The 24,568-nt window shown below is 36.3% G+C and overlaps 1 protein-coding gene and 2 pseudogenes across 2 annotated transcripts; 1 reads left to right on the top strand and 2 right to left on the bottom strand.

Annotated features, from left to right (window-relative positions):
- Positions 1 to 904: 904 nt before the first annotated feature.
- Positions 905 to 2,372, top strand: LOC120169482 (annotated as a pseudogene).
- A 591-nt stretch (positions 2,373 to 2,963) lies between these two features.
- On the bottom strand, positions 2,964 to 5,352 carry LOC120169654 (annotated as a pseudogene).
- Positions 5,353 to 5,952: 600 nt separating this feature from the next.
- Positions 5,953 to 9,355, bottom strand: LOC120169502 (probable pectate lyase 1). Of its 2 annotated transcripts, XM_039177630.1 has the most exons (4): positions 9,155 to 9,355; positions 8,821 to 8,865; positions 8,088 to 8,144; positions 5,953 to 7,262 (listed from the first exon to the last, which is right to left on the bottom strand). In XM_039177630.1, the coding sequence occupies exons 1-4, from the start codon at positions 9,250 to 9,252 to the stop codon at positions 6,155 to 6,157; spliced, it is 1,308 nt and encodes a 435-aa protein (XP_039033561.1). In that variant the 5' UTR covers positions 9,253 to 9,355; the 3' UTR covers positions 5,953 to 6,154. The 2 variants fall into 2 exon arrangements, with proteins under 2 accessions (XP_039033561.1, XP_039033562.1); XM_039177631.1 differs by lacking the exon at positions 8,821 to 8,865.
- Positions 9,356 to 24,568: the final 15,213 nt, after the last annotated feature.

Raw genomic sequence — 24,568 nt, forward strand, 5'->3', positions numbered from 1 at the left:
AGTTCTCTTCTTGTTCTAATATCGATTCCAATTCTGTTTTCAGACGAGACTCGATTATAACTTAAGCTTTTATTCATCAAATGATAAATTTATTTAATGAATCAACCAAGGTGATAAAAGCCTGGTTTCCAAACTTTTTCCTCCATGCAATGATCTCATTTGAGCTAAACTGAAGCCGTCAATCCCCATTTCGTGTTCACATTTTTCTGTGACCATGCTAGCGCTCTTGACGCCGATATCGTCCACATTTTGGTCCAAAATTATGCTCACGCTCTTTTGAATGTTGCACGTAGAGTTATTCATGAATTTTGGTCGAGTTGCATAGGATCAAATAAAAATTAAATAGATATTTGTCCAATCTCATCTTGATATAGGATAAAGTAGACGAGAGGTCTCTAAACTATAATTAAATTATCGTTTTATCTACTGAACTTTCAAAAGTTATAAAATGACTGCTGAATTTATCGAATTATTAGAAAATGTTCATTACGATATTATAATAATAAAGCTTGGTAAATTTAGTGACTATTTCGTACTAATTTGATGAACTTTAGTGATTATTTTGTGATAGTTTGATTTTAGTATAATTCAAATGGAATTTAGGGATAGATCTAATTGAACAAAATAAAGGTCTTAATAAATGGAGTTGATGTGGTTAGTAAGAACCAATTAAACATGTGGAAGACATGAAGGGTTTGAAAGGAAGAAGGGTCAATGTTAGATGGAGGCAACAAAATCACGTGCCAACGCCATTGCCACTCGGTCTTAACAGCTCGCAAAGTGGGGCTTACGCATGTGACTGTCACCTACCCATGCCCCCTAATCTTATTTATAGGACACTCTGCACACTTTAGTCTCAATACTTTTACCACTCATTCCAGCTTAGTCCAACACCATTGGCTTCTAAGCCCCTTTGCGTACATCGGAACAAATGGTGACAGTCGAGGAAGTTCATAAGGCTCAACGTGCCGAAGGACCGGCCACCGTGCTGGCCATCGGCACATCTACTCCTCCAAATTGTGTTGATCAGAGCTCATACCCGGACTACTATTTTCGTATCACAAATAGTGAGCACAAGACTGAGCTGAAAGAGAAATTCGAGCGAATGTGTAAGCTTCTTTTCTTTTCTATTTTTATTATTGGATATGTGTCTACTTATAAACTCTAAACTCGTAGATATATTTTTAAAACAACTATATGAATGAGCTGAACTAAACATGTGATGTTTAAAGATTACTTATGTAGAAAGTCAAAACATTTGGTGTTTCATACATGATTCTGATATGAAAATAAGATAATGTTAACAACATTTGCCATAAAGATTCACGTATGATTTCAAGTATAGACGAACGTAGTATTTTATATCATGGTGTAAATTTTTTTTATTTTGATTAGGTGAAAAATCCATGATCAAGAAGCGGTACATGTACCTAACGGAAGAGATTCTGAAAGAGAACCCCAATGTATGTGCATACATGGCTCCTTCACTTGATGCTAGGCAAGACATGGTGGTGGTTGAGGTTCCAAAGCTAGGCAAAGAAGCAGCTACCAAGGCCATTAAAGATTGGGGCCAGCACCTTGTCTTCTGCACCACCAGTGGCGTCGACATGCCCGGGGCCGACTACCAACTCACCAAGCTCTTGGGCCTCCGCCCCTCCGTTAAGCGCCTCATGATGTACCAACAAGGATGCTTTGCGGGAGGCACAGTGCTTCGAGTCGCCAAGGACTTGGCTGAGAACAACAAAGGTGCCCGTGTCCTCGTCGTGTGCTCCGAGATCACGCCGCTACCTTCCGTGGGCCTACCGACACCCACCTAGACAGCCTTGTGGGCCAAGCATTGTTCGGTGGTGGTGCTGTTATAATCGGTGCAGACCCGGTTCCGGAAATAGAAAAGCCCTTGTTCGAACTAGTCTCGGCGGCCCAAGCGATATTGCCGGAAAGTGACGGTGCCATTGATGGTCACCTCCGCGAATCTGGGCTCACGTTTTACCTGCTCAAGGATGTTCCGGGGCTTATTTCAAAGAACATAGAAAAGAGCTTGGTAGAGGCATTTCAGCCTCTGGGGATAACCGATTAGAACTCCCTTTTCTGGATAGCTCATCCTGGTGGTCCAGCCATACTGGACCAAGTGGAAACCAAGTTAGCACTCAAGCCTGAGAAGCTACGAGTCACGAGACATGTTCTTTCAGAGTATGGGAACATGTCAAGTGCTTGTGTGCTATTCATTTTGGATGAGATGAGAAAGAAATCAATGGAAGATGGACTTCAGACCACGGGAGAAGGGCTAGAGTGGGGAGTTCTGTTTGGGACCTGGCCTAACTGTTGAGACTGTCGTGCTCCACAGCATCGCCGCTTGAACAAATCATCATGCAACCTGGTTCCACTTCACTTGCATTTTTATTTTGTTTTTTCAGTTTTTTTAAAATGATTTAGTTTGTTTAAAAGAGTCGAACTCCTCCTTTTATAACAAGATGAAAATAAAATACTGGTGCAATTTAAGTCAACTATTATTGAATTGTTGAAAAGCATGAATTTGATGTGTTTTAACATGTTTTTAATGTTGCAAGCATGTTTATGTATATTCATCAACTTCAAAGACAATTAAAAGTTGAATTCCAGGAAAATGATCAATACGTTTGAGTATTAGATTGGTCAACTGATTACTGTGATGAAAATATCATATCGGAGTTGAAAATATAACATTTTAAACTCGGTATCATGTTTTTTAAGAACTTAAAATTTGGTCCCTAAGATTAGTTATCTTATTCATGTAGGAGAAGGAGATGAATGTGATGGGTTTAATAATATTTAAAAGGGGGTAAACATGATATGCAGGCATTCAAGTATTTCTCCTTTACAACATAAAGAAGAAAATAATTGATAGAAATAGTTATCTACCGTAAGATCAAACTATATCCTATACAGACAACCGAGATGCAATAGCCTCTCCCTATCCTAATAGGAGGCTCATGTGCACTAAAAACCATATCCTATTCAGCAACGCAGCAAGAGCAGTAGGACGGAAATCCAGACCAGATTTAACATTTGAAGCCGGGGCAGATCACAGGATAATGATAAGAACCAACACGAGAACGATACCGAAAACGATCAATTTCATCTTCATGTTCTCAAGCCACATCTTTCTTTTTAAATTAGTCCCTTGCTTCCTAAAATCTTGTGCCTGGAAGTCAGGATCAACTCACATGCATCAGATCGTGCAGCAAGCATCTTAGGTATATCAGGTTAGATGCTTCATGCTGTGCAGGGTATAAAGAAACCATACAAGAAAGACACATGAAATGCGGTTTGAATAGGAGTAACCTGTGAGCGAAGGCTTTCGGTTTTATCGACCAGCAACTCAATCTTCTCACCACGGTCAAGGACCTGGAGAAAGGCATATGTTACTAAGAACAGAACACAAAAAGCAGAAGCAGTATCATATGCATTTTGCCATATTTTAACATCAAACTACATCTGGAACATCTAGGGAGTCAGAAGCAGCCTTACCTTCTCAATATTTTCCATCATAACACCCTTGACTTCAGAAACTTGAGCCTTCACTTTGGCAAGTTTGCTGATCTCCTCAGGATGTTCAGCACAATATTGCATGTGCTCCTTCAGTTTGGACCTATCATGTATAAAGGGCTAAGCTTGCCACCCAAAAGTAAAAGGATTATTCTATGCAAGGATGGAGTCACCCCCTAGAAATTTCAAATTCCCATATATTTTAGATATTTTCTCTGTATTTTCTATTAATTACTGATTTTGCATCCCTTGAAATTTTATAATTTTGCACCCTCAACTTTAAAACATAACTTCTTAAGCCTGCCTATATCCTTGATTCTATGGGAAGAAGCATAGGGTGAGTACCTAAATTCTTTATTCAGGCTCTTAGAAGTAGCGTTTGCATCCTTCCCTCCACCATATCTCCTGCTGAAGTCTTCCTTAATTCTTTCCAGCAATGCAATTGGAATTTGCCTGCCAGCAGATTCAGAAGCAACCACGCAGTAGGCTGCAGCACCAAATGTATTAGAGCAAATCGAATATGAAAATGAGCAATCATTTCTTGATTAATTTCCTTTTCAAATCAGAAGTTAGCATCCAGATCAATGATTAAAAGCACAACATTCAGAAAAGGAAAATTATATCTTCCTTTTTCTCTCTGAAGGCAATCCATTTGCAAAAATCGACAGCTTTAAAACTAAAATCAATATGCTCCCATTTGCATGCACATGCACCTACAAAAAAGCTATAAAAACTGCATGCAACAGAGGCAATTGTACATGAGACAGTGACCTGGATATGCCTAATCAAGAGCTGAAATTGCAGGGTGTGACCCTTGTAAATTGTACACGAGGCAATTGTTGATAAAGTTCCTCGTAAATTGTAAAGAACAGTGACCCTCTAAATGTTTCATTAACCTGAATTTAGACACATCCCATCGATGCACTCACACCCAATATTACCTCAATTTGCCTATCAAATTATGGAAACCACCACTTTAAAAAAGAACACAACATTATTTCCCACATTAATAAAAACTATTCCGACTGTTGATACGTTTATACTCATCCAAATGAAACTTAATCTATTCAAACAGAAGAAGAAGAGTAAAGAATATCACCCCATCGTTCTCCTCACGTTTGCATACGTGAGGAACGTGTGGCATGTTATATGATGATGAAATGAATCAAAGCCACAAAATAATCCAAGTCCCATTCTTCATATTGAGAAAACCTTCCTTCTTCGTAAGGAGCATTACTGAGCATATCCAATATTCAAGTGATTTGAATAATTTATACTGGCAAATGAACCAGTGCAAACATGATGAAGGCATGATTTTATCTTAGGGTGTGTGAAAAAGAATTATTAATAGAAAATATAAAGAAAAAATATAAATTATATGAGAAATTGAAATTTTTAAGAATGCGACCGTCTCCACTTGCTCTCTTTGCATCTATCGTAAATACAAATAATATGCACACATAAAATGATTGAATCCAGAACGTGGCAATAACAAGAACGCATGTCGATATTCATATTTGAATCATTAAATAATCAACCCAAAAATAAGAGAATCCGTTCATCACACCAGTTTCAAACCAATCGGATAACACGAAGCAAATGGAAAACAATAGTTAAAGGGAAAGAAAGTAGGTTACTGAAGCCATTTTCAAGGAGGTAATTGAAGGTGTGGCCATCGCAGTTGTAGGTAAGCTTGTTGTTGGAAGTGGGGAGCTTCTGAAGACATTGAGCGGCGATGCTTGTGAAGTTGCCGGTGAACTCGGTGTACTCTGCCAGGATAACCGTGCCACGAGCCACGAAGCTGTAGATCAACGTCTGTTGCCCCATCTCTGACTCAAGGGAAGAAAGAAAAAAGCCTAACCCTATAATCTTGAGAACCCTCCAGAAAACGAAAACAGAGAAAGAGAAGAGTGGACATGAAATGATTAATTTGCGGTAATTGTAGTTAAGCACTGATTAATATGTGGAAATTAAAATTTTATATATATTTAGAAACAGAAATGAGAGAGTCATGGAATGAAGGAAGGGTTTGAGAGCTTCTTTTTTCTGAATGCCTTTTGCAACAGATTTTCAAACCCTGCTACCAATTCTAACGGTCTTCCTGGATTCAACATTTTAGCTTCATGAAAAAACTATACTTTTAAAATTTTATATCAACTTTTGTTAACCTATTATCTTTTTGAATTTATATATTATCTATTAAACTCACGAAAAACTATCTTGTACAATTATTTAGGATAGAATGATATATTTTAATTCATTAAACACAACAAGCATGATAAGGAAAATCGCCACAACCAGAAAGTGAAAATTAAAGGCAAAAGGAAAACACACAAGAAAAAAAGATTGTGTCCAAAAAGAAAGAAGAAAAAGGTAAAAACATCACTGCTATTGACTTTTGCATCATCCAGTAACAAAGCCTTTCAATAACTCCAAACTTTTGACATTTATATCATTTGTTTGAAAACAATAAAATAAAAATTCAGCTATAAACCCAAAAGCAAAAAAAATATAAATGTACACTATAAAACTGTGTGATGATGCAGGTAGATAGGAAATATGGATATTTAGTTGGTTGGTAGTGCTTTTAATGATGCAAAGTGATCTTAAAATGTGGATTGGGTAGTAACTAGCATTGCCTGCCTCGGCGGCAGGGTAGAGCGCCGGCATTGGAAGTCATGGCCCTGATCATGGAGGAGGACTTGGCCCCCAAGCTTGAGGCCCTGGCATAGCTGGCGGAGGCTCCAGCACCAGATGGGGTGAAATATGCACCATTAAGTAGCAGGTCGCCTTCAGACCTCCAGTTCCAGCCTTTCCACTTGCCTTGAGCTGTATCCACTCTCTTGGTTACCTCCTTTGCGAATGGGTTCCTCGGAGCTGCGTATCTATTACCCTGGCTGTTTATGGTTGGATTTGCACTTCCACCAATTGCATACATTTCCCAGTGAGTGTAATCGTTGTTTACCACATGGAAATACCCATGCCTGCACCTTGGCATTCTCTGTACAAGCCCCTCTCCAAAATGGTTGTACGCAATGGTCACTTGCATCTGCTTGTCCCTTGTGTACGAGTCACTGTGGCCCAGCAACATCACCTCGTTGTGGTGGGTCATGTGGTTGTTGGAGATGGTAATGGCAGTCGAGCCCATGACAGCATCGACAAGACCATCGGCACAGTTCGAGAGAGAATTGTGGTCGACCCAGATGTGACTCGAGCCGAAGATGGAAATCGCATCTCCGTCGGCCATCGTCCTCCACCCAAAGTGAGAGGGTGAGCTTCTCACCATGGCATTGCCAGTGGGCTTACAGTCATGAATATGGAGACCATGAACAATCACATTGGTAACGAACTGGATGGTGATGCATGCCCCGTTAGCGATATGGACATTCACCCCACGACCATCGATGGTCTTGAAGCTGTTGACAAGCAACTCCTGTTTCAACTTGATAACCATGTCCCTCTTGAACACAATCCATAGGGGCTGCTCCTGGATCACAGCGTGACGCAAGGTCCCGGGCTTAGGGTTAACAGGGTCATCATCATTAGGATCAGTGACGACATAGAAGCGTCCATCACGCCCACCGATCGCATTCCTTCCGAAACCGATGCTGCAGTCGGCGAGTCTCTTCCGGTTCTTTTGCCAGTTGGGGTCACAACGCCAACAATCATCAATGGGGTTACCGGTTCCGCAGGAAAAGTACCCCAACTCCCTCCTCTCAGTCACATTTCGAATATTCCTGTCATCATTTCCATTAAGATTATTGAATGTTAACAGCAACAAGCATTAAAACATTATAATTTGTCACGGTCTAAGAATTCCAGTCTGTAACCAAAATTATTAGCGTCTCTGATTTTACACTATTGGAAGTTTTTGTAAATGATTGTCGGTTGGGGTAACTTCCATAACAGCAGCTTCACCTTAGAATCCCAATTGTAAAGGTAGGGTACAGTAGAATTTATGCTATTTGTACAGGATAATAGGTCAGAATAACGGCTAGGAAATGCTGTTCTTTTCATTTTAACCAAAAAGGACAGTTCATCTCTTTTAGCTTGTCCTTTTAAACAGCAATAAAACGGATAAAAAATTTCACTTGGGCTTTTTTTACTAGTCTAGGGTAAATATAATATAATATATGTTTGAATATTTTTAATCACTTGATATTAAACACTCATATACCTTTGTATTTATGCAGTCAGATCTAAAATATCAATGAATAACAATAATTTTCTAATAACTAAAATCGTTTGAATTTGATTCATACTTTCACTCGAGCTTGAATGTACACTAAATAAAAGATAGGAAAGCGGGGTGTCATTATTTTTATGGGAGAACCAAGGAAGATAAAATTATAGTCATGTGATGCAATGAAAGTTTAGTGGGTTAATAAAGCTAAAAAGTTTATCATTAGGGCATTTCTTCGAATAGGAGGCATTGTACCTTCAAGCACGTGTAGTGAAATGATAGCATTAGCGTGGGATTGGATAGACTTTGTAACTCTTAAAATGTATTTCTCTACTCTCGTAGAAACTCAAACATTTTACTACAAATTAGATATACTCACATGTCGATACTGGCCTGGACCTCGGCTGCAACGGCATCTGGATCATCCATGGCATGCCTGAAATCCCAACCCAACTCTAAATTATTAATTTTCAGTACGTTTATATAAAATAAAATCTGTAAAAGTGCACGAGTCACTTGTCAAAAGCGAGTACAAAGCTACACTATGGATGAACAACAAGTACACTGCTAAAAAAGGTTCGACTCCGCTCCACTGTCCTTCAAAACTGTTGCAAAAGCATTTCAATGGAGAAACAGAAACCACCGCCCGACCTGTCGGCCGGTCGGTCAGCGGGATTTTGTGAAATGCCTAAAATGCCCTTGTCGTTTTTCCTTTACAGGAGGACTCAGAAGTACTTCTGCGGGTTAACTAACGGAACAATGAAAGAAGCAATCTGAGTAAACGGTTATGGTATAAGGATCTGGATCTGTAGTATTGAATTGTGATTCTGGTTGACGAGGTGGTTGCGGCTGTTGCTGGCATTACGACGTGATGCGGTTTGCGGTGACACAACGACCTTAAAAAACATTTCGATAACGATCGTTTAATACTATGTGGATCTTTACCGCTTGGATCGTTCTTATAAACAGATCAGGATCCAACGGTCTAAGTCTAACCACAAGACGAACCAAGGAGACAAAACTAACGGCTGAGATCATGGAAAATAGTAACGGCACCAAAATTGGCAAAAGTGAAAATGAAGATAAAAAAAGCTAGTGTTTAAGCTCTGCACCTAGCTGCCATTGTTGAGCTCCGATGCTTCTCCGACTCCACATTGCTATAAAAATAAATGAAAATTTGAGATTCAAACTATTTGGTAATGAAATTATTAGAATGAAAACTATTCTCGTGAGACAAACGGCTAACTTTCCATGGGATTTTTTCAAGATCTACACAATGAAAATTCTATATAATTTGGATTGTATTTCTCTACAACATGACATAATTTAGTTTACAATTTTCGAGGGACAAAACCTCAAACCCAATACAAAAAGAAAATTTTACCTGAGAAAAACATTTACAGAGAGAAAGACTTAAAGCAGAGATGAAGAGAGAGGGAGGGAGACCTGGAAGCTCCGTTTGTCCGTACAGTGGCCGTTGCTCCAGCAATAAGCAAAAGCAGAACAGCTAAAGAAGCGAAAATCCATTTCTTGGGAACTGTCATTGCAACTTTCTCACTATCCAAACAGGCAACCAGGAAAACAGGGAAAACTGAGATAGAGAAAAGGGCCAAATAATGGAGAAAGAAGGAGAAGCAGGGGGAGACACAGAGTACAAGCTCCAAGAAAACGGCTTTTATAGAGCCACGAGCAAAAGAAAACAGATACTAAAATGGGGTAATAATAAAAGAAAGACAAAACGACGCCGTTTGAAACCTAATATATTAAACATTGGCGTGTTATGATACGACTTATGAGTAGGTTTACTTTAACCAAATAACATAATAAGTCACCTAACCGCCACTAACTGTCCCCCACTCCATTTCACCGCGGTTGAATAAGTACAATTTCACTATTATAGCCCTGGGATAATGCCACGTCAGATATTACGGTGGAATTGGGAGGGGGTGCAGAATGTCACAGTTCCTGCTGAATTTGCGGCATTAATCAAATTGTTTTCATTAAGCTTAATAAATATACTTTTTTTTATTTATTATTAACATTTGTTGGATTGAATCAAATGATAATTTTTTTAAAGTATAAAATACACAAATGGTCCCCCAGTTATAGGGCGTTACTTATTTTAGTCTCTCAACTATTAAAAGTTATAAAATAATCTACCAATTATATGTTGTTTTGTTGTGTCCATCGACTATTAAAAGTTACAAAATATTCAACCAACTATTTATATATTCCAAACTCACCCCTTTTCGTTAAAAAATTGATGGTCGTCTGAGCTAGACGTTAACCTATTGACTGAGATACGATAACATCATTTTGAATTATATTTATTGGCATTGTCGTTGCTTTCAAGTATTGGTTCGGCGACATAATATAAACAAAGAGTTGATTCATAAAATATAACTAAAATGATTCTAAGATCAGATTTTATCATATTACAGTCAATATGTTAACGTACAACTTGCCAATTTTTAAATAAACAAAAAAAGGACGTGTTTAGAACATATGAATTGTCAAATGATCATTTTATAACTTTTAATAGTCGGTGGACTCAACAAAATAACATCATATAGTAGATGATCCGTTTTATAATTTTTAATAGTCATGAGACTCAACAAAGTTACACTCTATAGACAATGACCATTTGTGTATTACCTAATTTTAAAGAAGTAATATTAAAAAGCATATCATCATTTAAGGGTTTAATTCAATTTAATTTCCAATACAATAGCTTCTATTTTTTTTAAAAAAAAATAGAATTTCGGTGCTACTAAATAACGTGTGCGCCAATCACGGCCATGGAAAATGAATGGAATGTTGACTCCGAACAAGATTCAACTAAAAGGATACGAAATTGGTATCCATTTCCTCTCTCTTCACATGGCTGTTAGATATGATAATAATCATTAATATTTATGCACCCACCGGTAGATATATATTTTTTATAAGCAAATTCTATTTTAAACAACTTTTAGTTTCATAAAATAGTTTGTTTCTTATAAATATTGGAAATATAATATATTTCAGAGATGAAGCCGTGAAGAAGATATGTTTGAGAAATAAAACATATGGAAAAAAAAGGATAAATTGATATTTTATGCCTGAATTATTTTGGGTTTATAGAAAGACTTATGATTAGTAATTTATTTAAAGTTCAAGGGTTTAATATTTTTTTTTTTGTTTACTAACATGTCACTTAATTCAACTTATGACAGTTAACGTCTCAGTGACCAAAATTTAATAAAACGGTAACGTAAGTGATCAAAACTTATATTTTTTTTGAATTTAGTGACCATGAGTTTATAAAACTCAAACGAAAGTGACTATTTATGTAGTTTACTCATTTTTTATAAGCTAATTCTGTTTAAAAGGACTTTTAGTTTTATAGAATAGATTGCTTCTTATAAATATTGAAAATATAATATATTTTATAAAAATATTAAAAAGGACATAAAAAATGGGACAAAGTCCTAGAATTTTTAAGGTTAAGTTAAGAGTTTAAATCCTATCAATTGAGATGGGAGATAATTGGGTTGAGAGAGTCATCCTATGATAAAAAAAATTAGCTAACCATATTCACATATGTAATGGGGTAAGGGGGAGATAGGATAGTAGACTGCCCCCAACGTCAGGTTGAGAGCAACTTCCATGGGGGACCTTCGGCAGTCAGAATTATGAATTGCCCACCGTGGGACTCGATCCAACGACCACAAGGTTAAGAGTCATCCTATGATAGATCTTCATAAAACTCGATTTGAATTAATTAGAAATTAATAGTTAATTAAGAAAAAGAAATTAAAAAAAAATAAAACATTAACTTAACTGGTGTTATTACTATTGTAATATTCATAGGATTATGAGTTTGGATATAAATCATTGTCTCTTATTTAAGTGTTGAGCAATGAATATTTATGACCTTATTTGATTAGGGTTGAAAATGGGAAAAGAAAATTTAAAGAAGAATATGGAACTCATGCATCATAAAAGTAGAATATTATATTGAGATAATTGCACATGAGATCTTTAAACTATGAGTCATGTTTTAAATTGATCTCTAAACTTTAAAGTATTTTATAACAATCTATAAATTTTAAAATATTCTATGTCAATCCCCAAACTATCAATATCATTCTATTTTGATCATTATGTTAATGTTTCATTAAATTTACGAGTTAATAAAATTTAATCTACTTTTGAAGGTCTTAGGAGATCAACATGTGACCTTCAAAAATATATTATTTTTAGCCAATATAAATAATGACACGTTAATAGAAGGATCAAAATGGAATGATCTTGATAGTTTAAAGATAGATATAAAATATTTTAAAGTTTAAGGAATAATTTAAAACAAAATTGTAATTTGATGATTGATATAAAATATTTTAAGATCAATTTAGAATGATGATCATAATGTGAGGACCTTCTAAGAATTAACTCTATTATGTTTGAAGTAACAAATTCGCTTCATTCATAAAAGCTCAGGCCCTGAGGCCGGCTGAATTGAATTAATCCGGGTTCACTCAACCGAAATGGTATCTATAATTAAGCAACATTTTAAATTTTATTTATTATTTTGCAAGGAGTATTTATTTCTAATGCAACAGAAAAAGTGAATAATCGGTTAAGAAATTCGTTGTTATCTCTTAAGGTCATAGGTTCGAGCATCACATATGCAAGAGTATGAACGTTTATTACTAATCCATTGAAAATCTTTGAACAAAAACTACTTTATATTCACTCTATATTTATCAAAAGAAAAAGTAAAATTTTAAATCAGGATGGCTCCACCAGTCTAGGGTCAGAGCATACATAAGACTCAATTGAGATTTACATAGAAATAAGAATCGAACTTGATCTTATAAGCTCTAATTTATGAATTCCAACCACTTATGCCAACACTCATAGGCATGATAATCTATGCGCTTATATAACACTATTTATCTTATACATCACATTTATGAATAATTTAAAATTATAAAATCTAAAAAAAAAACTATAAAAATATTACGTGAAGTATACATGACCTATTAAGTAAAATGACATCAATGGTACGTGTACCACATTGAATGATGTATCAAAGTTCATGGGTGATTTGTGCTATTTTGTTTTCGCATTTTCTTGTATTATAAATCCATAAAATATGAAGGATTTCCAAACATTCACGAGATTGGAACATTTTTCAGACTATTGAACGGATGATAAAACTAAATAATTATTAATTAATATGAAAAACTAATCACATTAAAATCAGTTGAAGGAATGTGAGTTGTAGGATAGTGAATGGCTTTCCTTGAATCTTGCTTATCCTCGGCGTCATATATATATATATTCAACACTTTTCCTAACTTCGCATGCATAAAAAAATAGTAGGTCTTTAGTTGAATCATATCTTAAATGAGCTCTTATCCGAAAAATAATAGGGTAAATTACATAAATTGTCTATCGATTATAGGGCACTGCTTTCTTGAGTTCCCGGTTATAAAAGTTATAAAATGATCCATCGATTATAGGGTGTTGTTTTGTTGAATCCCTTAACTATTAAAGTTACTAAACGGTCACCCTATTATTCATTTATTCCAAACTCATCTTTTTTGTTAAAAAAAATTTGACGGTTGTCTGAGCTGGATGTTAATATGCTGGCTAAGATATTATAGTCATTTGAGATTCTGAGATCAAATTTTATTATATATGAGTTAATAAGTTAACATTAATTTTTTTAACAAAAAAGACGAGTTTGAAATATATGAATAATCGGGTGACCGTTTTGTACCTTTTGATAGTTGGAGGACTCAACAAAGTAATAGCCTATAGTAGATTGACTATATTTGTAACTTTTGATAGCCGGAGACTCAACAAAACACTAGCCTATAGTCGATAAATCATTTTGTAACTTTTAATAGTCGGAGGACTAAACAAAGCAGTGTCCTATAGTCAGGGGACCATTTAGTGTACTTTACCCATAATAATAATAAAGAGTTTTTAATTGTATAAATATATTAAAATTTAGTGACGTAATAGCACCCGATTCACTAACATTAATTTTTTTCTTTAAAACTATTAAAAATTCAAAAAATTAAAATATTTCTAAAAAATCCTTAAAATAATAATTATCACGTTTTTTTATATTGTTGGCATATAACATGTTAATAATGTTAATTTTATTAACCATATTATTTTTTTCTGTTGTATTTAAAATGATTAAGACTAGTGTTTTGCTATATTTGTTTACCCAACAAAAGAAGAGATGAAGTACAAAAATATTATTGAAATTTGGAGCTAATTTTGTGCACAAATATTTGACCATGCATGCAACAACCAAGGTGACAATTTCTACACGCTTTGTGAAACCCTTCTTCTTTTGATTTTAGCTACTTTAGTACCCCAAAACATGAAATGATGAAAACACCCCCCTCATGATGGATTTGCTACAGTTTGAACCAACCAATCTCTCATCGTTTTGTTGTTTTCGTTGACTTTTGAGAGTTTGCGGCTTAACAATAAATAATTGGCTTAATATAAAAAGTGACTAAACTATATATGTGTAAACTTTTTCGGTCAAATTAAGTGCTTAATGTTAATAATGTTGTTATTTAGGTGTCTCAACCGTCAACAGTAAAAAAGATTAAAGAAATTCTGTCAACCACTCAAAAAACTATATGAGGAGTGTTTATATTTTTTTAAAAATTATTTAAAAAAACTTAAAATTATTATTATTTTAAAAAACCCTAAAATATTTTAAAATCTCAAAAAATAAAATCTTTAATCCCAAAACATCTATCCCGTCAGTCAGTCGTCCACTATCATTGTTGCCCCATCGTTGTTTACCTACCCATTGACGGCCATCGATCATAGCTTCAAACCTCCCAAATCCATAAACTCAAATTTCTAAATTCAAACTCTAAATCTCTTAATTGTAACACACATCCATCCCAATCGATGGGTGAGAAGTCAATGAACGAGTTATCAGAGAGTGAGTAGATGATTGCTAGTGGTGGTGGTGGTGTTTGGCGATGAAACGAAGGTCTTGGGGTATTTTATGAAAAACAGAAAAAGTTGACTTTTTTGTGTGTGGAAAATTTATGAATTTTACCTTTTAAAAGATTAAAGAAAATAAAAAATTAAGTGACATGTCAAATACTTATTGGTTGATTGAGTTTTAATTGTCATTACGCTGTAGGTATTTAAATGGTAATATTTATAACGTTAGAAACCTAAATTGACCGAAAAAATTTAAACACCTAGATAAAGAAAAGTGTATAATTTTGTAGACACGCTTTTGTTTAAAACATATATTATATATATTACACATATATATTATTATTATATTATTAAACTAACAAATTTACATTTGTTTTGTTTCTGTATCAGGCCCAAAATCGGACTACACGAGGCCCAACTGCACCAGACCCAAATGTGTGAGCCCAAACACGTGGGATTTCCAGAAACCCTAGCAAACCTTCACTCCTCAGCGCCACAAGTCCTTTGACCGAGGACTCCTCATCTCGCACGCCTTTTCCTCGCCCACGCCACCGGTTTTCACGACATCCACAACAGCCCGAAATATCCAGCGCAAGAAACAAATAACAAGTGTCAGTGTTATAATCAAAGTGAAACACTCAGAGAGAGTTTACACGGTACACAGAGAGTTATAACAAAGAAATACCACGAAAATACCAACATATACGAGGGTATCATAGACATTTTTGTAACAAGTTTCGGAGCAAATAAAGGTATATTTTTCTTTTTACCATCGGCTTGGTGTGATCTTGGCTTGCATGTTGGTGTAGCATCGTTGTTTCGTCATCTTTGGTTTGACTTGAACCCCAAAGAATCATTTTTGGCCGATAAAGCAAAACAAGGCCCTTTTTTTAAACCTTATTTCCAGATCTAGCCCTCGAGGCTTTGTTTTTGAAAAAAAACGTTTTTGGTTTTGAAAAAAGAATAAAACGATTTCTAGATTTTAAAAAAATATATAATTTTGCCGCCGATGAGCGGCAGAACGACGAGGCAACGTGGGGGCGGCCGATGGCCATTTTCTGGAAACTGGGCTGGACCCGTTGGACCCGCGCACTTACCCGACCCGAAGCCCTTGACTCGCGTGTTTTTGAACGAATATGGGTTTAATCCGATTTTGGTCCTTCGTGTTTCCAATCTTTCATTCTGCCCCCCTTTGTTCCGATTCCACCTTGAAATCCTTTTAAATTGGCCTCTAAATTTTGTTTTTTTTGGATAAGCAGAAAATTTTATTATCCAAAACGAGTCAATACAAAATCCCATACAAAGAACAAAGAAAACTATATATAACAAAAATGGTTAGCCTATGCTCTAACAGCGACAAAGAAGCATATTAAAATTATCAAGTCTATTGAGTTCTCTACTTCTAAGTTGAGCACCCACTATCTCTTTAATTGAATCAAGCAAATCTTCAACAGTTCGAGACTTTATTTGGAAGATACGCTTATTCCTTTTCTCCCTAACCTTGTAAATGAAAGTACTCCAAGCAATCTTCATGATGGAAGTTGGAAGAGATTTACCTTTCCATATTGAGGAAGCCCAAACAAGTTTGCTTTCCCATGATATATTAGGTAAAGACAAGTGAGATAACATTAAGATACCATTCCAAAGAGTAGTAACCATAGAACATTCGGCAAATAAATGGTTTCTTGTTTCAAGAGCATCATTGCAAAGGATACAATATCCAGAATTGGTGATTCCCATTCGTAGAAGTCTTTCCCTAGTAGGGAGCCGATCAAGGATTGCTAACCAAGTAATAATATTGAATTTAGGGATATGAAGAGGAAACCAAAGAAGTTTATGCCATGCAACTTTTTCATGCTTGAGTCAAGTCTCTTCTCAGATTAGTTTGGTATTCGTAACTCCTGCATTAATAATAGGGATGGCCTCATTTCTTAGCTTCAACAGTCTTTTGAAGGAATAACTTGTAGAAGCAGTTGGAGACATGTGACTAAAATCATTAGTCTTGATCACATTGAAAAGAGTCCATGCAACCTATAAAGAACCTTGACCAGCAAGGAGATTACGAATAAGTTTCATCATGCAGACTTTGTTCCACGTTTTCAAGTCTTTTAAGCCTAACCCTCCTTCAGATTTGGGTCTACAGATTAAAGACCAGTTAACTCTTGCTCCATAGGCTGATGTGTCAGAGCCTTTCCAAAGGTATCTTGAGCAAAGCTGATTAACTCTGTTGATAACAGATTGGGGCAGCATGAACTGTCTACACCAAAAGTTTGCAATGTTTTGTAGGACAGTTTTAACAAGTTCTAACCAACCAACATAGCTTAAATGCTTCCCAGACCATTGGTGGATCCTTAATCTGATTTTTTCAATAAGGGAAGAACAATCCTTAGCAGTAAGTTTTCGAGAGACTAGAGGAACTCCAAGATATCTCACTGGAAGAAAACCAAATTTGAAACCAGTAGAGATGTTAATGATTTCAAGATTCCTAGGAGAAATTCCAACAGCAAAAATTTCAGATTTTGCCACATTAAGTTGAAGCCCAGAGAAATCATAAAATTTATTGAGAACAAAAATAACACCAACAATAGATTCTAAATTTCCTTTGCAAAAAATAAGGAGATCATCTGCGAATGTAAGGTGGGTAAGCCCAATTGTTTTACATTTTGGGTGATACCCGAATAAACCTCTGGCAGCAACAAGATTCAGAAGTTTTGAAAGAACGTTCATTGCTAGAACGAAAAGAATGAGAGATGATGGGTCACCTTGTCTTAGACCTCTTTCCCCTTTGAAATAGCCAATTAAAGAACCATTAAGGGAAATTGAATATCTTGGTCCAGAATAGCAAGCTTCAATCCAAGAAATGAATTTTGGAGGTAGTTCAATGGCTTTAAGGATAGAAGAAATGAATCCCCAGTCAAGGGAGTTAAAAGCTTTTTGGAGGTCTATCTTGATAGCACACCTTGGAGAAATAGACTTTCTTCCATAGCCTCTAACTAGTTCTTGGGCTAGGAGAGTATTGTCAATAATATTTCTTCCCTGAACAAAGGCTGTTTGATTAAGGGTAATTATATCAGGAAGTAAGGTTGTCAGCCTCTTGACAATTATTTTAGTTATAGCCTTATAAACCACAGAGCAGCAGGAGATGGGTCTATAATCAGTAACCTTGTTAGGATTATTTATCTTAGGAACCAAGGCAATAATAGTAGAGTTGAAAGCTGGTAAAATAACAGAGCTATGGAAGAAGTATTTTACAGCTTTTATCACATCCTCACCAACCACAGACCATGTTGATTTAAAGAAACATGGCGTAAAACCATCAGGGCCAGGAGCCTTATTGTTTCCTTAGCTAAAGAAAGCATCATTAATCTCCTCATCAGTGATGCTTCTATCCAAATCTGCTATAGCTTCAGAAGACATATTAACTTGTAGCAGATTTTTTAGAGTTTGAGGGTCGCTGCTTATAATATTCTGATCAGCATGTCCTAATTGATTTTTGAAAAAGTGACTAACTTCAAAGGCCATGTCATCAAAATCTTCAAGCATATTGCCTTGATCATTCACTAGGACTCTAATTGTGTCTCTCTTGTTTTTTGAGGCAATGACAGAGTGAAAGTATTTAGAGCATTTGTCCCCCTCTTTAAGCCATTGAATTTTGGCCTTCTGTTTTAAGAACATGTTTTCAGCTTGTTCAAGGGAAGAAAGTTCACTCTGGATAGTAAGCTCGGATTCGATAGAAGTAGTTCTGTTGAGAGTAGAGAGTTGAATTTGTTCAAGTTCAGCTTTCCTTTCCTTTACTCTAAGAGAAATGTTGCTGTAACAATCCTTGTTCAAATTCCTCATACAAGTCTTGAGATTTTTTAATTTGAGGAAAAGTACCATCATAGGATTTCCTTGAGTAGGTTGTTGCCAGAAGCTCTGAATTTCAGGAAGGAACCTAGGATGTTTGGTCCAAAAGTTAAAAATATTTAAAAGGTTTGGGGTGATTAGTGAGGGAATCTTTATTGAACCAAACAAGGGCCATACAATGATCAGAGGGCCCTGGTGCAAGAGATTCCACAAAAGATTTAGGAAATGAGCTGACCCAATAAGAATTAACAAGGACCCTATCAAGTTTCCTAGCAAGATATGAATCTTGTTGTTTATTGCTCTATGAGAAAGTTGGCCCAAAGAAAGGATGATCTTGAAGGAGAATATCTTGGATAGTGTCTTGTAAGTCTTTCATATCATTGCTAGTGTAAGGACCCAGAATTTCACTGTCAGAACTTTCAAAAGAATGTAGATAGGTATTAATCCTCTTATATTATTCTTATATATATACATTTTTTCTTTTTTTATTATATTTATTATTAGTATTATTATTGTTATATATATATATATATATATTTAATTATACCTCTTATTTTACTTTCTACGTTTTCTTATTTTTTTGTTTTCTATTTTTTGTTATTATTTTTTATTTTTTATTTTTTTGTATTTTCCTATTATTTTCCTTAGTTGTTTTGTTATATATATATATATATATATATATATATATATATATATATATATATTTCAAATATTTTATTTATGAACTTATTATTGTTATATGTATATTCTAATTATCTTTGTTTGAATTTTTTATATCATTATATATATATATATGTGTGTGTGTGTGTGTGTGTGTGTGTGTGTGTGTGTATACTATTAGTATTTTATTTATACGTCTATTATTATATTAATTAGTTTTTTCTGATTTTATTTACTTTATATTATATATGTATATATTTTTATTGGTTCTTATTTTTTATTACTATTTTCTTTACCTTTATTTTATTTATATGTTCTTGGTGTTCAGTGTTATTTCTTTCTTTTATTCTTGTCTTTTATTTATCGATTGATCATATCACTATTTTCATTATTTCATTTGCTTATGTATTTACTTATTCATTTTTCTATTTTCAATATTTCCTTTCTTTTTTATTTTAGCTTTTTGTATTCATGTTATTCTCTCTATTTCTTTTCTTTCCCTATATTTTTTTTCTTTTTGTCCTCTCTAACACATTTCTGAACTCGTTTAAGGATAATTTCAAATCAATCTGAGGTAAGAAATTTGGATCGTTATGTTACCTTTTAATTTAACTTACAACTTTCTTAATTTAAGACAACTGAAAATTACGTAGTACCGAAAGGGCAATTCAAGGGTGCTAACCCTTCCTTGACTGTAACCGACTCCCGAATCCGACATATCACTGGTACAATACATATCAGGTAAGAAATAAGGTATCTGATCAACCCATTTTTAATAAAATAAATGATCGGTGACGACTCCTAATCCATTTAATCTAAGTCGAAGCCCAATTCCGGGCCCAACCGAAAGACGGTTTCGATAGCTTGGCGACTCTATTGAGGACACAGGTAAGTGAGTCAGGCTAAGGTAATTTCCAGTTGTCTTTTTAATGAAAAGCGTAAGTTTAAATTTTAAGGTAACATTTCGATCATTTTTACTTTTGATTATATTTTCGAGTAAATAGTTGTACTAATCATTTTCTAATGATTTCAACCATCAAAGCTCATTTTTCACTTAAGGCTCTAAACCCGAGCTCCGAACCCATTTTTAAGTGGGGGTGAAAGCGACGTCTTCGTGTAAATTTATTCACCGCATAGGCCTAACAAGTAGCATTCGGGATTTATATACCTTATGTCTTCGTGTGAATTTATTCTCCGTATAGACATAAGAGAACGTGTCCTCTCGAGTTTAACTTAGTCCACTCAAGCCTGTGATGGGTTTAGGACTAAGGGGGCGCCGACAAGGAGAACTCAGGTACTGTTTTTTAGAACCAAAATCGGGAGACTATGGAGAATTAGAGCCTACCCCGAAACCACATTCCAAAACCTATGATATTTTTACCCTAACCATGTTTTTTTTTATTTTTCCCCTTTCGTTATTTTATATTTATTTATTTATTTATTGTACTAACTTTTTACTTGTGTTTGTTTTTAGCATTTTCACCATAACAAGAAGCCATTGATCCCTAAAAAAGCATTTGTTACACACAAAATAATATGAACTACTGGACAAAGGTGTTGTAATACAAGAGATTAAAAATCCCGAGGTACGGCTATGGTCCGAGAAGACTCAGAAGGAAAAAGGAGACAGTCTTCAAGGAAACTATGTGTCAGAGCTAGTCAGTTACACCTCTATCAGCCTAAAACAAAACGACGTGCAAGAGCTTTGAGAAATCTGGGACAGTTGGAAGAATGATCAGAAACAGAAGTTCAGCCAACGGTACGGTGACATTGCACTTTTACTTCATGTTAAGACTGATGAGCCCTTAATCAAAGCCTTGGTTCAATTCTGGAACCCGGGATACAGTTGCTTCACTTTTAACCAGGAGGACATGGTGCCCACTATTGAAGAGTATACTACACTGTTGCAGTGTGAAAGTATCAGACTAGAGAGGGCATACCGTAAACACATCAAAAGCCAGCCTTTCAAGAATGCACTAGCCAAGGTTGTTGGGGTTGATGAAAAATGGGTAACTGATCAAGCCTGATGTAAAGGCAGTGGGGAAGGAATTGCTTGGCTTCATATCAAGCAACTGATGAAGAACCACCCTGATGAGTGGAAGGCAATATACCTGTTTACATTGGGTCTGTATGGACTGATTATATTCTCGAAGACTTTGGGTTACATTGATGCTGTTGTGGTAGAGCTGTTTGAACAACTCTCGAAGCGAGTCAACCCAGCACCAGCCATCTTAGTCGAAACCTTTCGATCTCTCAACCATTACAGAAGAACTGGCGGAGGAAGGTTCGTTGGGTGTACTCAGTTCCTTCAAGTCTGGATTTACAGTCACTTTTGGAAAACTAATGGGGTGGCCTATCGCCGATTCAGCACTACCTATTCACCTTTGAGAGAATTCATCACTAGGAAATGGCATGAAGGTGCTTCAAAAGAAAAGTGGATGAAAGTCTTTACACATATTCAGGATCGAGATATTACCTGGAGAGCCCCTTGGTTGTTCCTCGGTGACGTTCTTTTCCGGTGTGGGGATTCTGATACTATGACCTTACTTTGACTTTGGGGTGCAGTTGGGTATGCTCCATTGCTAGCACTTAGACAGTATGGGGCACGTTAGTTTGTCCCGGTAACATGCAGGCTAGCTAGATCAAAGTTTGTGTATCATGGGGATAATTATAAGAAGATGATCAAAGAGGTAGCTGACTCATGGAAGAAAGTGTTCCGGATGGATATTGTGGCTGCTAGAGACATGCTTACTCCAGATTATATGGAGTGGCGAAGATTGAGAAAGAATGATAACATCCCGGTGCCAAACTGTGAAGACACCCGGACTATAGAGGAACATCTCAGGCCTGTCCCCTCTGAACTTGAGATAGCCAAAGTAGAGTTTGAAGCTGTGAATAATGAGCTGAAGCAGAGGATTAAGGAACTTGAAGCTGAACGTTATCAATGGAAGCTAGATGCCGACTCTCAGAAAGATAGAGCAGACAAACTGGAAAGAGAATAGAAAAGAGTCCGTTTTGAGCTCGAAGATTTGAGAAAGGGGTATCAAGATAAAGTCAATGATAACTCCAAGTTGAAAGTAACCTCTAAATACTGGAAAGATGAAGCTCATAGTCTGAAAATGAAGCTTGAGGGACCTGATGAAATAACTTGGAAGGAACAACTGAAGACTGCTTAAAGGCGCTTGGCAGACAGTCAACATCAGAACCAACGCTTGAGAATCCGAGTGACTAACTTAGAGAAACAACATGAGAGAGATGGCAAGACAATAGTTGAGTTAGAAGCTATTGTAGATGGGTTCAAGAAGCAAGCGAACGACCTTCAGATAGTGCCCTTCGACGGAGGTTTACAGTGGCATTTCCGTTGGGAGCAAGCACAACAGAGGGTGAGGGCCAGAGAAGCAACCATCCGAGATTTCCTGGATCAAGTAGAGAAGGCAGCCCATCATCTTCACGACCTAGCAAAGAAAGCTGGAGTGGTTCGACAAGGCATTCAACTAGTTATAGATGAAGGTAGAAGACTTGTCAACCTACTAGAAGTTGTTCGGGGTCTAGAGGATTTAGTCCAAATGTACCTTTGATTTGTTTTTATGTCTCTTAAAAGATAAAATATTTTTGTCTAAATAAAGATTATTTATAATAATGAACACTTTTTCTAGATCAATGCCTCCAAATTGCATACATCATACATTGCATACTTTTCATTTTATATTTCATGTTATTTTTATACATTCATATTAACTAACAGAACATGTCTCAGAAAGAAAAAGAGCAAACACCAAGTATACCACCGCGAGCTCAAGACACACATCACCCTCACAACACTAGTGCAAAAAAGAAACAAATGGAGGCCAGAATTGAGAAGATTGAGGAGAATATGGCAAGACTGCAGAAAGAATTGGAGGACAAAATGGCTAAGAACAGTCAGAGTACCATGGAGTCCATTAAGAAAAGCACGGAGTCCTTAGTCGACCAGATAATGGCTAAGTTATCTGGTTTACAACAACAAGCAAGTGCACCCAGAATAGGTGCTTCTGAGGGGATAACCATACCACCAACCCCGCATGTGGTTGTCTCATCTGAGATCTTGCTCGGACTGCAAGGTGACTCATCTACCGCCAAAGGAAAGCTGTATCGGTTGTAAATTTACAGACTTTTGCGGTAAATCCTGACAGTCATCCAGACGACTTCCCTATCCCGGATTTTGACGAGGATGATAAGGCAAAGAAGATGGAAGAGAATATCAGGATGTTAGAAGATCAAATGAAGATGGTTCAAGGGGACCATGATTATTATAGAGTGGACGCAATGGAGCTGAGTCTGGTTCCAGATTTGCTGCTTCCACCTAAGTTTAAAATTCCTGAGTTTGAGAAATTCGACGGGAACAGCTGCCCTTCAGCCCATATCACTATGTTTTGTCGGAAGATGACGGGATATGTGGGAAATGACCAACTCATGATCCACTATTTTCAGGAGAGCCTGTCCGATTCAGCTATCCGGTGGTATAACCAGCTCAGCCGAACTCATATATAGACGTAGAAAGACTTAGCCAAGTCTTTCTTAGAGCAGTACAAGTATATCAATTATATGAGACCAGACCGGGTTATGTTACAAAGCCTAGAGAAAAAGCATAACGAAAGTTTCCGACAGTACGCACAAAGATGGAGGAATTTATCTGTGCAAGTTCATCCACCCTTGGATGAAAAGGAAACTATAAATCTGTTTGTACAAACCTTGAAGACACCTTACTTCGGGCATCTGGTGGCAATTACATCGGGAAGTTTCTCAGATCTGGTTATGGCTGGCGAAATGGTCGAACTAGCCATATTCCAATAGAAAGCCTCCCATGAAGAACAAAGAGCGAGAGATCAACAATGTCAATACCTACAACACCAACAAAGGTGTTACGGTCTCAAGTTCAAAAGCAACTGCAGCTGTATCATCTGGTATTTCTAACCAATCTCAGAGAGAACCCAGGAAAGAAATGGAAAGGGAGCAATTCGATCTCGTTCCTCTGACGTATAAAGAGTTATACCAGCACCTCATCGACACTCACGCGGTGTCACCCTACCCTATGGATCCGATAAAGCCCTCATATCTGAAATGGTTTGACGAGAATGCCCACTGTGAATTTCATGGCGGTGTGCAAGGGCATTCAATTGAAAATTGTCTCGCATTCAAGAGGCTTGTACAATGAATGCGGAACAAGAATTGGATCCATTTCAACTCCGGAGCACCGAACGTCGCCTAGAATCCCTTGCCCAATCATCAGGAGACAGAAATCAACGCAATCACCGCTGAAAATGGCAAGAGAATCAAAACTTGTATTTCGAAAGTTAAAGCTCCTTTGGCTTGGGTATGGAGCCAAATTGTAACATC

Source organism: Hibiscus syriacus, unplaced genomic scaffold (genome assembly GCF_006381635.1).
Source record: "Hibiscus syriacus cultivar Baekdansim isolate YM2019G1 unplaced genomic scaffold, ASM638163v2 tig00111769_pilon, whole genome shotgun sequence".
Lineage (NCBI taxonomy): Eukaryota > Viridiplantae > Streptophyta > Magnoliopsida > Malvales > Malvaceae > Hibiscus > Hibiscus syriacus.

What these genes read in the sequence shown, in the direction of transcription:
- LOC120169502 (XM_039177630.1), bottom strand. Translation starts at nt 9,252, where the DNA reads ATGACAGTTCCCAAGAAATGGATTTTCGCTTCTTTAGCTGTTCTGCTT. An exon ending in CGGACAAACGGAGCTTCCAG is followed by an intron (nt 8,866 to 9,154) that starts GTCTCCCTCCCT and finishes TTATTTTTATAG; the next exon opens with CAATGTGGAGTCGGAGAAGC. An exon ending in AGCTCAACAATGGCAGCTAG is followed by an intron (nt 8,145 to 8,820) that starts GTGCAGAGCTTA and finishes TTGGGATTTCAG; the next exon opens with GCATGCCATGGATGATCCAG.